Raw genomic sequence first — 17,016 nt, forward strand, 5'->3', positions numbered from 1 at the left:
TATTTGTTAAGATTATTTGAGATGTTTTAAATGAATTAAGTTTATTTCTACTATGTTTCGTATTAGTCCTTATATGATCCGGACATCGACAATATTGGTAAGTTTGTGTTAAAAAGATTTTTTTTTAAGAACATTAATACTTAGTCATCTTAATACTCAAATACGAAGATGTCTTGATCTTTTCTGGCGTCTTTTCTGGCTAAAGAAAAGAAATAGAATTCATTGAATTTATCTTCCCAGGTATACCTACAGTAAAACTCAAGTACCTCACTATGCGTTCTCTAACAAAATTTAAATGTGAACGACGAATAAATAGTTTTATAAGTATTTACATGAATATATTATTCGTGAAGTAAAATATAGGTATTACGTATAACTATTTATATTCGAATGCGATAAATGAGATGATGACACGTGGTCATTACATAAACAGCCTATATACGTTCCACTGCTGGGCACAGGCATCCCCTCAATCAACCGGAGGGGGTATGGAGCATACTCCACCACGCTGCTCCAAAGCCGGTTGGTGGAGGTGTTTTTACGGCTAATAGCCGGGACCAACGGCTTAACGTGCCCTCCGAAGCACGGAATCATCTTACTTTATCGGACAATCAGGTGATTCAAGCCTGAAAAGTCCTTACCAAACAAAGGACAGTCTCACAAAGTGATTTCGACAATATCCCCATCGGGAATCGAACCCGGACCTCCAGATCGCGAGCCTAACGCTTTAACCACTAGACCACGGAGGCTGTTCGTGGCCATTGTTCATGTCTTATCGCCCCAACAGCTGCGCCGGAGTCCAGTAGAGTTGCAAGTGGTACAATTATCCAGAAGCACCGTTCACAACCAATATAAGAAACCGAAAGATAAGCCCCGAGATCCGTGCCCTAAGCCGCCGAAGCCCTGCCCACCGCCTAAGAATGACTTCTACTTCTGGGGAACTGTCGCTTTCCTTATGCTTACCGGGTCATTCGCTGTTTATGCCAAGTGAGTTGTCATAATACCCGAGTGTCATGATCACGCATATTTTACAAGAAGCAAGATTATCTGCAAGTACTTAGGTATCGCAATGTAAACGATGGAATTTATATAATGGACTATTAATTTACCTGCTCTTTTATCGTCCATGCAAATGGGCCTATTTAAAATTATTTTATTTTTTTGAAATATTATTAAATAGAATTAACAAACTTAAATCATTTATAATTGAACATAGCGATCACGCACACGTTTGATATGGGCCTTGAAAGTTAGACGTCTGTCTAAGACAAGGCCTACGGCGAGATATTTGACTTGCTCCTCCCTAGGGATCGGCTTGCCAAACATCTTGATGACTTACGGTTGACGGCGTGACCATGGAGTGTTATAATAGCCCTTTATAAAGTACATCCCTGCACTTTTCTCCGGGTTTACCTCGATTATTTTAAATTAGTATTTTAATAATAATATATTAAATTGGCTAATGTCAGTCAGTGTGTAATTCTTAATTTTATTATTGAATTAATTTCCTATTGCATAACATCTTCTGTAATATTACGTCCTTGTACTTTACACAGTTTCACAACAAATGATTCTTATTCTTATCTTTTTTAGGTAATAAGTTTACCACCTTACAAATAAAAAAAATAAACCAGGGATGAACGTGGGTTTACGTGTTTGACGGCCAAGCAAAGTTCAGTCGAATTGTATGATAATTGGATTCAATTTTGCTTGGCTGTCAAATACTTAAACCCACCCTGGTTTATTTTTTGTTTGTAAGGTTGTTATAGCCTATCGCTTGTTCTTCCAATAGACAGAAGCAATACTATCGATAGTATCGAATTGAATCCAAATATGAAATCGAAAATTGTTGGTTTAAGCATGTGCCTGGATTCGGACTTAGCTACTACGCCTCGTACAAACAGATTTAGGATAACAAATAAATAATCTTTGCAGAAATAACCCAGAAGTCCGCGACTGGCTGTCCATCAATATGTCGTGGTTCGATGACATTATAGCGGTGATTTATCAGGAGAATTATCCAATAATGGAGAACGCAGTCTTCTTCGGGGCTCGTGTCAAGAAGTACCTCTTGAGCCTCATGGAGGAGGGGCCTCGAGAGTGCTCGCTTGAAGGCCCGGGTTTGGCTATAAGTTAGTCAACATTTCTCATAAACTCTTTTATTGTACACACATTACTAAAATTAACAAGGACAACAAAATAGGTACCAGAGATGGGCTTGTCTCTGATAGAGACTATTCCAGCCAACCCCGCATGGTGAGAAAGAATAAGTAATATAAGAAACGTATGTATAAGTACTTCCCTGTATTTCCCTGCTCGATCGAATCAGAAATGAGGAGATCCGCAGGAGAACTAAAGTCACCGACATAGCTCGGAGAATTGCAAAGCTGAAGTGGCAGTGGGCAGGACACATAGCGAAGAGAACCGATGGCCGATGGGGCGGAAAGGTTCTAGAATGGCGACCACGTGTCGGACGACGCTCAGTGGGTAGGCCCGCTACAAGGTGGACCGAAGATCTGGTGAAGGTCGCGGGAAGCCGCTGGATGCGGGCAGCGCAAGACCAATCGTCGTGGAGATCCTTGGGGGAGGCCTATGTCCAGCAGTGGGCGTCGTACGGCTGATGATGATGATGTATAAGTAGGTTTACACACTTACAAATATTATAATAATATAATTATGTACTTACGTTACATAAACCTAAGGGTATTCCTCTTCCATTCATTTCTGTCAGTCATTTCAGTACTCACACCTTTCAGACACATACATCCACACCTTCTCAGGGTCGTCCCCTACCACTTTAACTATTATTTATTCGTAGCCTTTAACGATCCAAATTCATACTCATAACTTTCCTCGTTTATGCTTTTATCAACTTAAAGAGCCTAAATACATTCCACGGGCACAGGCTTCCTCTCTATTAACCGAAGAGTGTATGGAGCATACTCGGAAGTATTTGGACTTGTAGCCAACCCATTTCCACGAGTTTTCAAGCCACCTAAAGTCTTTGGCTCAGCTTAACGATTAGCAGCAAGTATTAATAGCCTAAACCAATGATTTTAAATGACACGACGATTGTCCAGAAAAAAAAAACGTGTTAGCCGGGCGTCGGCGCGGTCGTCATATCTAAATAAGCTTAGAAGTTTAGAACCAACATTATTTTGACAAATTGAATCAAAACCTTAGCGAATGTGAAGTATGAAAAGGTAACAAGGTTCTGGAGTTTAGGTAGATATGTGACAACTCTAGGCTATAGGCACGTCGTTTTGTCGCCAGCTGACTCTGCCAGCACCGCTGAAGCCGATGAAGGTGAAGGAGGTGATGATGATGACGAAGATGACGAGGACGATGGTAAGTACGTGTCGATTCGATGACTTGATTCCGAGTTTTACGGAACCGTAAATTATGAATCTTATTTCAAGTGGATTCATCGAAGCAATTCGTCTGAATGAACGAACGAACGAAAAAATGAACGAAAAAATTTGACCTTTGCGCGTATAAAAGTAAGTGCGCAATGCTAACAAATGTTAAAAAGCAATATTGCTGTTTTAGATTAATTGCTTCGATGTGGCCTTACTAACCCCCCAGATGATTTCACTTCTTCGACTCTCCAAACTTCCTTACATGCTCGCCGGTTTAGAATATAACCTACCTACTTATTTTCTACGACCATTCTTTGAAATATCCTGAATTTGATCGCGGTTTGGTGGCCTAAGTCTTCCTCTTCCAACTCCACTATTTATATAAGCTTCGTAAAAAATAATAGTAATAATAAAATACACTGAATTAAAGGAAGAAGTTCTCAGAATCTGGAATTTACAAAAGGTATATATTGTACCCTTGGTACTCTCCACCACGGGGGTGATTCCCAAGCACCTACACCACAGTCTGAAAATGCTAGGTCTTCCTGCCAACACGTATGTCATCATGCAGAAAGCAGCCATCCTTAACACCTGTCGGATAGTACGCAAATTCCTATCCTCCGACACTGAAATCATGACTGAAGGCACAGATACTTAATTATTGTACCCTCCTTCCAGTGGCACTTGGTCTGCGACCCGTGTCTCTGGCAAATACCCTCCGAAAGAGGAGATAAACTAAAGTTTAAAAAAAAAAAAAAAAGTTTATTCAGGTAAAATCTACGACACACATATACATTATGTTAAAACATGTTTACTGCTGTTTGTATAGAAGACGAAGACGATCTAACTGAAGAAGACTCCCCGTGCGATGTGCTACCTCCGCCAGTCATCACCAAGGATATCTGCGAGCTGGAAGAATGCCTCAAAGACTTGGGAGACAGTATCATCAATAACTATTTGACTGCTAGGGACGCCTGCATCTATTACAATAAGGTAGGTCGAGCTTCTATGCTGGACTGGGGGGTGAAAGGGGTGAAAACTATCTCATATCTTAGGAAGGTCTTGCTTCTCATACCAATAATTTTCATCTCTATCGGTTCAGAGATTTAGGCGTGTCAATAGGTAACAGACATACAGAGTTCTTATGTATAGTAATAGTAGATGCACTGTATCTACTCTGTTTTCAGTTGGTTAAAAGCAACATGAGTAAGTTCTGCGTCAAGAGTCTGAAGAAGCTTCGTGCTGAGATGGAGGATAGAAAGGACCTGGTCAAGAAGTCTCTGAATAACACCACTGATCCCATCGCTCAGCTAAGTAAGGTCATTTTCTGCTATTAGATAGTTCGTCTTCATCTTGTCATGTTTTTAACGAATACTATATTTAAAGCAGCACACAGTTATCTTTACGAATAACTGATGCAATTAGTAATATCTTAACCGAACTAGGGGGCAATTTTTGTCACTGGAAATCGCACCCGTGAGCTCCAGAAAGTGGCAAATCGTGACCCCGAAGCTCTTATCTAAGTACTGGTCTGGTAATCATAGAGCCCGTAAAATCGACGACCGACCTCATCAACCCTGGTGTCAATTTTATTATATTTGATGTGGTTTTCTAAAGACTACTACTGTACGGTTTCATGTTATGCCCACACAGGACTCTGGCTCCAACACCGGTTCCACTCAACACACCCCGAAACTAAAACGACTGCTGGTGGTCAATTACCAAGCAGTCTGATGACAGGAAACTTGCTGATACCGACCTGTCTTGCTAATTTATTTTGTCAATATAAACTTTGTCACTTTAAACTTTTGTCAATATTAGTCGAGTGATAGCAGAATCGTGTAAGTTGGCTATGACTATGACCTTAAATGTGCCTGACATGCGAGGTACGGAACCATCTTACATACGGAACCAGGTGATTCCAATACTTGCAAATTAATCTTCTTATACAGAGGATCTGACCCGTTACATCGAGTGTGGCTGCCAAGCGTCGGAGGAACGGCTGCAGATCACCAGGGACATGCTGCAGGATTACCAAGACAGGATCCAGAGGATGCGCATAGAATACGAGCAAGAAAACCAGAAGTCTACCGCCGTTGATCAACAATGGCAGATTGTGAGGGTTTGCCTTGTTTATTCCAGTAGTCGTAGCAAGCCCTCAGCGCTGCCCATTCCTCGTTTTCATGTAATCCGCTTACCGAACTTGAAGATTTGACGGGTCTGGGTTTTACAGAGGCATCTGATTGTATAGTTGATTTCGGCGAGAGCCAGATGGAAAGATACTCATAAAATAAAATAAAGAATAATACTGTTTAAAGATCGGTACTTCTTCGCCCCGCACCAATTCGTATCGAGCGACGACCTCACCCCCTCTGGGTCTTTCTTTAGTTTTAAATGGCCATAAGCCGCTAAGGAGTAAGGGGGACAGTGCACGGACTGTGTCTCGCTCGTACTTACGCGTTAGGTAACACATTGGATTCTTTTTATCATGAAAGATAGAAAATAACTATTTTCTTTTTCAAAACTAAAGCATAACTATATGAACCAGGTGGAAAGTCTGCTGGAGGTATACATGAGTCAGACCACGAGCATGTACCCAGAGCTGGACTACTACAGCAACACCCCGGAGATCACTGGAGACGCCGACTTCCTCCTCATCACCAGTAAGAAATATGTGAGTATCTATTGGTTAAAGCAGTGCCCGCTAGAGCGAGTGCCAAACCGGCCAAACAGCCTATTATGAAACGCGTGATTTATCGACGTTTTGAGCCTTGTGCCATAAATAGTAAGGTTTAAGAGGCGCGACGCGAAACCATCATAAGTCAATCCTTCAAATTAATCTTATGGAAACACTACGGTACGACGGGTGGAGGTGGAGACCTGGAGTCCAGACAAAGAAAGAGAATTTCGAAATTTAAAATGATTGGCGGTAAAAGGAAACCCACTGGTTGTGAGATCAATGACCTACTTCTTCAACGCTGATGTGAGGATTACTGTTGCGCCGCCAAAGGCCCCCACGAGGTATATCAACGACTATATACTGAAATAAATAGTATGAAATCATCTTACTATTTCGGACAATCAGGTGATTTAAGCCTGCAATGTCCTTACCGAAGGCCACTCTCGCAAAGTGATTTCGACAATGCCCCCTCCCATCAGCAATCGAACCCGTATCTCCAGATCCTGACCCCAACGCTCTCAGTGCTCTACAATTCATTCATTCATTCATTCATGGATTCATTCTTTTAGGTTGAATATTTGAGACCTATAGTGAAGGCGTCCGACGCGGCAATGACAGAGAGGGTCAATAGAGCTGTTGCATGTATGTATTATTTTTATTCTTTCTGCTAAAAGGTGAACGCGCGACAGGAGCCGTACGCGCCGAAGCATTTTGCGGCTAAATACTTGTATGATAGGTGCGCGACGTTGCATATGGATTTACTACAATGATTTATAAAATCCCACGCGTTCGCTTTAACTCATAAACATAACATAAACAGCCTATAGTATACAATCAACCGGAAGGGGTATGGAGAGGGGTATGGGATATTCCAGTTTCGTTTTCGGTCTGACTTCACTACAGGAAGAGAAGTAAGTACAGATCATATGCATAGATTATATAATAGTTACTACGTCATAACAGTAAACCTTCCTTATTCTATGGAATAATACTACGTATAGAGGAGCACGGTGGCGCAGCGGTAAACACGCTCGGTCTGCGATTGTTGAAGTTAAGCAACTTTCGCAAAGGCCGGTCATAGGACGGGTGACCACAAAAAAAAGATTTCATCTCGAGCTCCTCCGTGCTTCGGAAGGCACGTTAAGCCGTTGGTCCCGGCTATTAGCCGTAAAAACACCTCCACCAACCCGCAGTGGAGCAGCGTGGTGGAGTATGCTCCATACCCCCTCCGGTTGATTGGGAGAGGTCTGTGCTCAGCAGTGGGACGTATATAGTCTGTTTATGTATGTATGTATCTTTTGTATGTTAATTGTTACACCTGCTTTAATATATATAACATTTTTAATGATAATTTCACCAACAGTGATTGATCTACCACCTAAAGAAAGAGACCAGAAAGTTATGGCTGAATTCAAGAAGGCCTTAGGTGAACTGGATAGAGAGTACAATTCGATGGTGAGTAGAAATAAAAAATAGTTGCAGGTATTAAAATTTGCATTGATGAATTTGGAGGAAGCAAGTGAAGTGTGTCAGGATCGAAGCATGTGGAATTCCATAGTCTCTGCTTACCCGTTTATTGTATGTAAGTATGTTTAGGTACATAGCATGACTTGATTTAGTATCTACTTACCATTATTAGATAGTACGAAATCCATGGGCCAAATCGGAATAGTAAAAACTATTACACAGAACCGTTCCGGTTATGTGTCCAAAGTGGGAATACGATGGAATTTACCGACACTTTATCGTCCAAACAAATGGGCCTATAATTTAAAAGTATTTTAATGATTTAAAATACTATTAAATAGAATTACTTAATATAAATTATTTATAAATCGAAATGTTATAGAACCTACGAATAAATAATATTCGTAGTATAGAACTAATTAATTATTAATTTAAAAAGTAAGTAAACAGAAAAGGCGGGAACGGAAGTGAGAATTACGCGGCGAACGAAACAAATGGCTGCTTTTCTTTTTAATTTTATTCTTTCTTATACTCTGGCTTTATCTGTCTAAAGATTAGGTAATAACGCTCTATTTAAATATAAATAAGTTTTCCGTCTTTTTACTGCTGGGAATGTTCCCAAATCAAATCAATCAATGGCAAATCCCTGTATAGAAGACCTTTTTTAATATTATCATTTCACAGTAGCTTCAATGCGCAGTACAGTATATTTATGGAACGCGACGTCCGTGCCTCACCCAGCAGGGTCCACATAATACCAGCGTCGTGTTTTACGCCGCGACTTGTGCTGAGTGAGGCCCTTTTATCTCAGGACGTCCACCACCACCTTATGATAATTCTTTTGAACATCCTCTATGCTTTTTGTAATTGTTTTGTGAACATTTTTAAGTGATGACATTGAGTTGTCTTTGTGTGTGGCGTCCTTTTATAATAAAGAATTTCTATTCTACTCTATTCAGTACGAGTTAGATTTGTCAAAGTACAGAAGCCAATGTTGTGACGTACATTAGCATAGTGATGTATCAGTCGAGATAGAATTCCTTTTTTTGACGTAACTTATTGTAGATTTGCCGCAGATGGCATTAGGTACTTGCCTGGACAAATGGGGAGCGTTGAGGGCTCTCACCCGGTACAATGTTTAAGACAACAGGCCTGAGGGTGCCTAATTAGGCGCGAACCTCGGCTCAGGGCGTCGTCTGAGAGGAAACATATTTGAAAGAATGAATCGACTCTAGTGGGTCGATAGCGATAAGAGCTGACTGAGGGAAATCGTCGTGCGCCGGCGGGGTCGGTATCAGAGACCTGCCGATAAATTCCGTTCTGACACTTCTTATATAGTTTACTTTGAATACAGTACGCCGAATTGAGAGCAGACCACGATGCGGAATTGAAGGAACAGCTGAGAAAACAACGAGAGAGACACGAGAGTGCGTTGGCTAGGATGCTGGAGATAAAGGAGAGGGAGGTTGGTTCATTTATAATATATAGGGTGTTAGTGACATCGTAACGAAAACTTTGGTGAATTCAGCTCTTAATTATAAGTTAATACCAAGTGCAACAGCCTCCGTGGTCTAGTGGTTAGAGCGTTAGCCTCAAGATCTGGAGGTCCGGGTTCGATTCCCGATGGGGACATTGTCGAAATCACTTTGTGAGACTGTCCTTTGTTTGGTAAGGACTTTTCAGGCTTGAATCACCTGATTGTCCGAAAAAGTAAGATGATTCCGTGCTTTGGAAGGCACGTTAAGCCGTTGGTCCCGGCTATTAGCCGTAAAAACACCTCCACCAACCCGCAGTGGAGCAGCGTGGTGGAGTATGCTCCATACCCCCTCCGGTTGGTCAAAAGACGTTCTTTTAAAAATAAACCTAAAAGGGTGAATATCAAAATGTGCCAAGTTTGGTGGCGAACTTTCATACAATTTTTTCGGTTCCGACATGAAAAAGGATCCTTTTGGATCTTTTTCACGTCGGAACCCAATTTTTCACGAAAAAATAATATGAAATTTCGCCACCAAATTTGAAATTTTGACATTCACCCAAAATATTGTTAAATATTCTAGATAATCACTAATCTTAGTTTATATTATCTGCTTTCATTAGATATATTCAATGCTTTATTTTTCAGACGACAATAAAATTAAAAAAGAAAGTGGAAGAAGCGGTTGCAGCTCAGAAGAAGATATTCGATATGCAACTTAGGGAAATGCAACAACGCTTAATGATAGTGGAAGCAAAACTTAATGGTAATAAATAATTTATGAGATATATAAATTAAAGTTTGAGCAATTTATCGCGCGACGCGTCTCCTTAATCGGCGTCTAAGGGGCCTTTACCCTACCCAAAATAACTCGTTTGGAATGACAGTTTGACAGAAAGATAGTATACAGCCAGTGCGAAAGAGATATCAGGATTTTCTTCTTCTTCAGTTTGTTTCCTCTAGAGGGCGCTACATTGAATTTAGCGTGACGTCAACGCCTATAGCTATAACAAGTTATAGCCTATAACGACCACACGCTTATGACGCTGCGAGCGACACCTCATTTGATAAATTCTGATAAGTGGTTCAGAAGGGAACAGATGTACATGCATACATAGCGGTCAAACACATAATTCTCCTTTTTGCTTCGCCGCAGTCGGATAAAGATATTGTTCTGAGAGCTGTCATTCTAATCAATCTATTTTTAAAGAGGTATAATATATTATTTGAGGAGTTCGGTGGCGCCGCGGTAAACGCGCTCGGTCTGCGATTGTTGAAGTTAAGCAACTTTCGCAAAGGCCGGTCATAGGATGGGTGACCACAAAAAAAAAGTTTTCGTCTGAAGCTCCTCCGCGCTTCGGAAGGCACGCTAAGCTGTTGGTCCCGGCTGCATTAGCAGTCGTTACTAACCATCAATCCGCACTGGGCCCGCGTGATGGTTTAAGGCCCGATCTCCCTATCCATCCATAGGAAAGGCCCGTGCCCCAGCAGTGGGGACGTTAATGGGCTGATGATGATGATGATAATATATTATGGTGTTCATACAGAGCGATTGAAAGCGGAACGCGAGTCTAAGCGTGCCCAGTTGTTGTACGCGGCTGGTTCGTCCCTCCTCCGAGCTACAAGGAAGGCCAACAGATACGTCAATGTTGAGAGGGAGTTGATGACACTCGCCGAAAACACTGGAGAAGGTTTGTGGCTCCTAGTGATTTTCGAAAAGGATTAGTAGCGCGAGTCTATCTGTTGATATTGCCACATTGAGAAACTGAAAAATAGCGAAAACATTATTTTTGACTGCCCTAGTTATAATAATAATAATAGACATTTATTTCAGACACAAGATCCATCGAGTTACAAACAGATAAATATTTAAATAATACAATACAATAATAAAAGATAAAAAATAATAAAGATAAATAACAAAATTGCTTTAAAATAAAATATAAATATAAATATGCTTCTATGCTGTTCTGGGAGCAAATAAAAAACATAGAACACGTTCAGCTGCTTGTCTTCCCGGGCATGTCGTAAAAACCGACAGAGGGATTGCGTCCTCTAACATGATGGACTAATGTTATGGGCGATAGGCTGATCCCTTATCACCATAAGGTTCATCATATCCATCTTAGGACTTCGTATCAACAGTGGCTGCAAGTTGTCTTTGATTACTTGTGGCTCTGCCCACCCCATTTGGGATTACGGGCGTGAGTTTATGTTTATGTATGTATAAATATTCTAAAATTATGTTATGTGTTAGTATAGTTTGTGATAAGCCCTAGTTTGGGAACGTTCAATTATGTATAATTTACTTACTTGCTTCTTTATGACTTTATTATTTTATGACTGTTAAAGGGTAACTTAACCACTATTAGATGGAGACTTGTAATTATATATTTAGCCCCTAGTTAATATCTGCTAATTATTTTAAAAAAATTTAGGTATACAATACAATACAAAAACGCTTTATTGCACATATAAACACAACACTAAAAACAATTACAAAAGTGACAAGAGAAGCACAATCAATCAATAAGGTATATACATTTCTTCAGCCATTTTGGCTGTAAGTTTTCCTCAAAGTAAATTATAATATTTTTTATAGCCGACGGTGACAAGTTAGTGCGGACAGTTTTGGAGTCTATCCCTGAAGACGTTTGGGGTCATGGAGTTACGCCAGAGAGCACTCTCCGGAAAAATTATAAATCGGTAATTTACCTTTACTTACATTATATTATTTTCAAGACAAATATCAGCTTGACTTCATATAAATACACATAAAAAAAGTATTCTTATTTGTATTGTATTTTATCATTCGACTAAATCGAAGTTTCATTTCAGATTATTTTTATAAATAGCGTTAATTATTATTAAGAAATAGTTCAGTATTCCTTATGTTCCAACTACATTTTGTTTTGCAAAAATCGGAAGATGAAACGAACGTCTCATCCACCTAAAACTACTGCAGCTTCATACAACCTGTATAGCCGAGTGAAAGTGACATTGGTGATTTGTTCGCAGATGGAGGGTGTTGCTATGAGTGTCTCGATGGTGGAGAAAGAGGGCTCAGCGCTACCCGTGTACGCGTTCTCTTGGCTGCAGTCCATGTTTCTCTTCATGAGGGTAACATTTTTCTACTACTTACCTGCTTATTATCACCATTAACCAGACATGTCTTAAAATCTGCGGGTCTAAAAACACCACATCAAAGCAATTGTGTACTAGGTTCAAGATAAATTATGAAATTCTGATCACTAATTAAGTCAGATCTAAAAGTAATGAAAAGCATTTCTTTTTCTATTTAACTTATTTTTGAATTTTAGTCAAGAAAAACGTAATAATAAGTCCGACATTTTTATCACGTTTTTCGATGACGTCACAGTGTGCTTTTTCATACAAATTCCATAATATTTACGTGTTTTGACTTTTAGTAAAATGTTACTGATTTGACTAGTTGGAAACTAGTCTATTCATTCGTAGCCAAACTGACCTTGCACGCCGGGTCTGGCGAGCCAAAGGCACAGGCTGATTAAGATAATAAAACAACTATATACGTAATTTTGTATAAAAAAAAACAGCGGGTTATACTTACGTAAAATTATAAGTAAGTTTAACATAAGTTTATAATAGGCTTGTTCAAAGATAATTTATGGAATTTTAATTACGGCGGGGACGCGGTTGTGTGCAATTGCGTTCCCGTATCCCCGTCACAGGGCGGCAAGGAGGAACACCGTTGGGTTTTAGTGGGTATACCGGGTGGCGACACCCGGGGAGTCCCACATAACCACGTCCCCCCCCCCCCCCCGGGCGGCGTGGTATGCGTAATGCATTTCCCAACGTTAAAAAAAAAATGGAATTTTAATTACTAAATTAGACACGTCTAAAACTGACAGAAGACATTCTTTTTGTACCTAGTTACTTAACTAATTTATTAATTTTAATAAAGAAAAACGTAACATGAGCCCGATATTTTATCACGTGTCTCTACGTCGTCACAGCGTGCTTTTTCATACAAATTCCATGGTAATTTCGTGTTTTGACGTTTACTAAAAAGTAACTGATTTGACTAGTTGGAAAGTAGCTTAATTACATTGACCTCGTATAACAAATGGAGTACTAATCCAAGTAAAAAAGTGTCCGCCGCGCATCTTGTCGCCAATGACGGCGTGTTACGACATTGTACGTTGTATGTTGGAGTAAGGGGAGAACGGAAAGAACACCTATATCCGGCCCAACTGCCAACCTCACCTGCGCGCGTCGGTGCTTCATTATGAGTCGCTGGCGGCGGTGTCCACTGGACGCCGCGGTGCTCCCTGCTAGATAACGGACGAGGCTCTGGCGACCGAGCAATGGCGGTATAACCATACCACCGGTCGGGCAACCGACCGTAGAGGCAACAGCGGCCTTGGAGTTTAAATAACTTCAAAAATGTCTGGGGCAGAAGGCAACGGGACACTGCTTCTATTTTCCCAAGAGAGTCAGCATGAAGGGTCCTCGCAACCCTGATGCTGACCACGATCCTCAGATATGAGGGACCGACCCAAGAGAGAGACAACCATAACATTTATTTTTTTGGGAACGTACTTATATTATCTACTAGTACATAACTTGATATAATATATACGTATTTACAACACGATTAAAAAAAGGCCTTAGTGTATGTGAGTCTATTTGTATACAGGATGTTAGTGAAATCGTAACGAAACCTTTGAGTAATGATTCAGACCCTGATTCTGAGTTAATATCAAGTGGAATTTTCTGTCGCAGAAGTATAGAAATGAAAATAGTAAAAAAAAAAAAATTTTCATGAATTTATTCTAACGGAAAATTTCACTTTATATCACTGAGGATCCTGGTGTGAATCATTCCCCTCTGTATTCGGTACGGTGTTACTAGCACCCTGTATAGTTTGTCAATGCTTAATTAAATATTTCCTTTTGCAGCTCTCAACTATCCCGCAAGCTGAGTTGGACAATCCAGTAGAGTCTTTTGAACATCTGGATACCTTCGACTTGCTACAAAGAGCCAGGTATATTGCAGGCAGACAGAGCAGAGAGAACTAGCTATCTCTGTCTGAAACTCGGCGTAAATCTTCTAACTGCTATCGTGTGGGTTGTGTGGATAACTAACCTCAGCAACCCTGATGTCAGTGTTATTATTGAGCCGCCAATTCCCCCGACATGGCTCATGTAACGACTATGTAGGTACTTACATCACTAAGTATAAATGTGCCTTCCGAAGCACAGATAAGCTAAGATCAGCTCGTAATGTTCTAATCAAACTAGGGACACCGACACACTTCTCTTGCTTCCTCCACATTCATCAATCGCTTCATACACGCACGCCGGTTCAGAGTAGATCGTACTAAACCTTTTCTAAGGACATCTCCAATTTGGTCAAAAAACGTAAACTTATATATTGATTAAGTGACCTTCCTTTGCCAAATTTCGAGATTCTAGGTCAACGGGCATCCCCACCCACCTACCTACTACTAGGTGGTACTACCTTCAGATTTTGAGAACAAGTTTGATATGAAAGTAACTTTTTGAAGGCCGTATTTTTATATTGTTGACAATCAGGGTCGTGGTCCCAATTATTTCATATTTCAAGTTGATATTTCTTGTCTATTAAGAGTCTTCCCCACATCCCGCAGTGGAGCAGCGCAGTGGAGCAGCGTAGTAGAGTACCTATGCTCCATACCCTCCACTTAATTGACGCATGTGCTCAGCAGTGCGATGTATATAGGCTGTAGACAAAGACGATAAGGCCGCCTACTCTGTCTATTTCTCTTTTGTTTTGTAATTTCCTGTTTGGGCAATAAAGAATTTGTTATGTTATGTTATGAAGAAAATAATTTAAGTCAACATCTAATTTCTGTTCCTTTTACGTTTCTGTTAATAATTGTGATTTTGTGTAAGTTTTTTTTCCTACTGTGTTTGTATTGTTACTGTGGCGTCCTCTGATAATAAATAAGTACTTTGTTTCTTACTTCTTTCTTCTTCAATTGTGGTCAGTGCAGTACCCGCTATTGGTACTTGTCAGGTCCTAGTCGTTAACGACCAACCAAGCCAAGATGGAGGCTTCGAGCCGCTTGGAAACTCTGGCGTATGGGTTATTTGTTAACAAAAAGTTACAAGTTACAAAACAAAAAGTTATCGACCGAAACCCGCGATATACTACGCACCGCGCGCGATACCAGACCCGTGCCGTTTGTCTCGAACATCGAGCAATAGCTGTTCTACGTTTAGCTGTTAGACATCATTTATTGATAAAAATAACACTTTATACACGTCATATTACATAAACAATGAACAAATAGGTATACAAATAAATAATAACATTAAATAGATAACATTCACCGCGACTACTGGTCGCAACCCGCAACATACTTCGCGCCGCGCGCGATAGCAGACCCAAATCGCGGCCGCAGATGACTTCTGACACTGTCAAGCCCAATATCTGCTTGTTCCAGATACTTTGTGGAAAAGGGTAACATGGCGAAGGCAGTGCGCTATGTCGACGCGTTAGAAGGCGCGTCGCGTGGTGCCGCGGAGGCGTGGTACAACGACGCCCGAGCGCACGTGCAGACGAGACAAGCCGCGGAAGCCATATTGGCGCACGCGGCACGGCTGTGTCTACAGTATATCTAGTCTCGGGTGACTGGCGGGTGAGATTAAAATTATATCTATCAAAAAAATAAGCATGTCTACTAAGGGGCAGCACAAAAATATAAATACTATATACTTAATATAACTTGAATCCGTGATAGCTTAGTTAGACTTACACAGGATGTAGAGTCACGGGTTTGAATCCCGGTTTAGGCTATAGACCACTCAATTCGTTTTTATGTCTTGGAATTCATGTTTTTATTATAGTTAATTGATATAACGTAGTTTTAAGGATTATGGGCGGATAATGGCGAGGAGTGTGTATGTGTGTATATACGATAGGTACCCCCTCCGGTTGATTGAGGGGCGGCCTGTGCCCAGCAGTGGGACGTATATAGGCTGTTTATGTACACCTCTGCCTACTTCTTTGGCAATAGAGGCGTGATGCTATGAAGTGAAAGGATATAAAATGTTATGTTAAATAACTTCTATTTTTCATTTTCAGGGTCGCTTCGAAGTCCCCCTTTATAATATAAACTCCTTCGAAGTTTTGTAAATTTTACAATGTTTTTTTAAAGGTTATACTTAGATTTGTATTCTTACCAATTTTGATGACAATTGTTTTTGTACGATATATATTTTTTAAATTAATGAATTATGATTATTAATGAATACTTAATGTATACTATTACCTTGTTTCATTATGGTTTCGTCGTTAAGTTTTGTTATAGGATTTAACACATTACGGGACTGAGCGTCGAAAGACGGAAGGCTAAACTCACATTAAAATAACACATGATATTTCCATACATTATCCAGACATTTACGTACACATGCATAGATAAAATCACGCCTACTTTCCATCAGGGTAAGCAGAGTCTAATTATTTTTACACGCTGGTTCAGAGTGGATCGTACTAGACCTTTTCTAAGGACAGATTTGGCTAATGTACGTCCTTCTAAAGAAGGAAAAAAAAAAGAAAAAAGAAGAAGAAAAGAAAGGAGAAGAAATGATTTAGAAGGAAAGATGGCAATAGGGCTCAAGGCTTTCACCACTTATCACGTGGGAGAGGGTAGAACTGAAATTACACATAGTGACGTCAGTTAGAAGAGTATTTATTTATTAGATTTGCCAACAGACAAAAACACTTTTACACGTATCAACCGTTCAGTTCGTTTAATTGATAACATAAAGCAACATCTTCTTATGGAGCTTGGGAGACGACAAGGGTGAGACCTTCTCGAAACCCGTTTTTTTAATAAGCCTTATTCGTCCGTTTGGGCTGACATACATTCTGGATTTAAGTACTTAGGTATTATATTTTAATACGAATTGCTTCCACTGGCACTTGAATGGTCATCGGTAATGCATTCGCATTAAAGTAGGTACGATAAGGTGCAAAAGTCCAATCAGTTTCTTGCAAAGTAATAA

General features: G+C 40.2%; 1 protein-coding gene across 1 annotated transcript; it reads left to right on the forward strand.

Moving 5' to 3' along the window:
• The first annotated feature begins 52 nt into the window (after positions 1–52).
• LOC126376944 (MICOS complex subunit Mic60-like) lies at positions 53–16,158 on the forward strand. The gene is made up of 18 exons (XM_050024493.1): positions 53–97; positions 788–987; positions 1,936–2,132; positions 3,274–3,348; positions 4,189–4,352; positions 4,547–4,673; positions 5,312–5,475; positions 5,908–6,033; positions 6,609–6,681; positions 7,403–7,494; positions 8,861–8,971; positions 9,629–9,746; positions 10,528–10,671; positions 11,583–11,686; positions 11,999–12,100; positions 13,921–14,006; positions 15,450–15,644; positions 16,091–16,158. Exons 1-17 carry the CDS (start codon positions 53–55, stop codon positions 15,625–15,627), a joined length of 2,106 nt encoding a protein of 701 aa, XP_049880450.1. The 3' UTR covers positions 15,628–15,644; positions 16,091–16,158.
• Positions 16,159–17,016: the final 858 nt, after the last annotated feature.

This window comes from Pectinophora gossypiella, chromosome 22, assembly GCF_024362695.1.
Source record: "Pectinophora gossypiella chromosome 22, ilPecGoss1.1, whole genome shotgun sequence".
In the NCBI taxonomy this organism is placed as follows: Eukaryota; Metazoa; Arthropoda; class Insecta; order Lepidoptera; family Gelechiidae; genus Pectinophora; species Pectinophora gossypiella.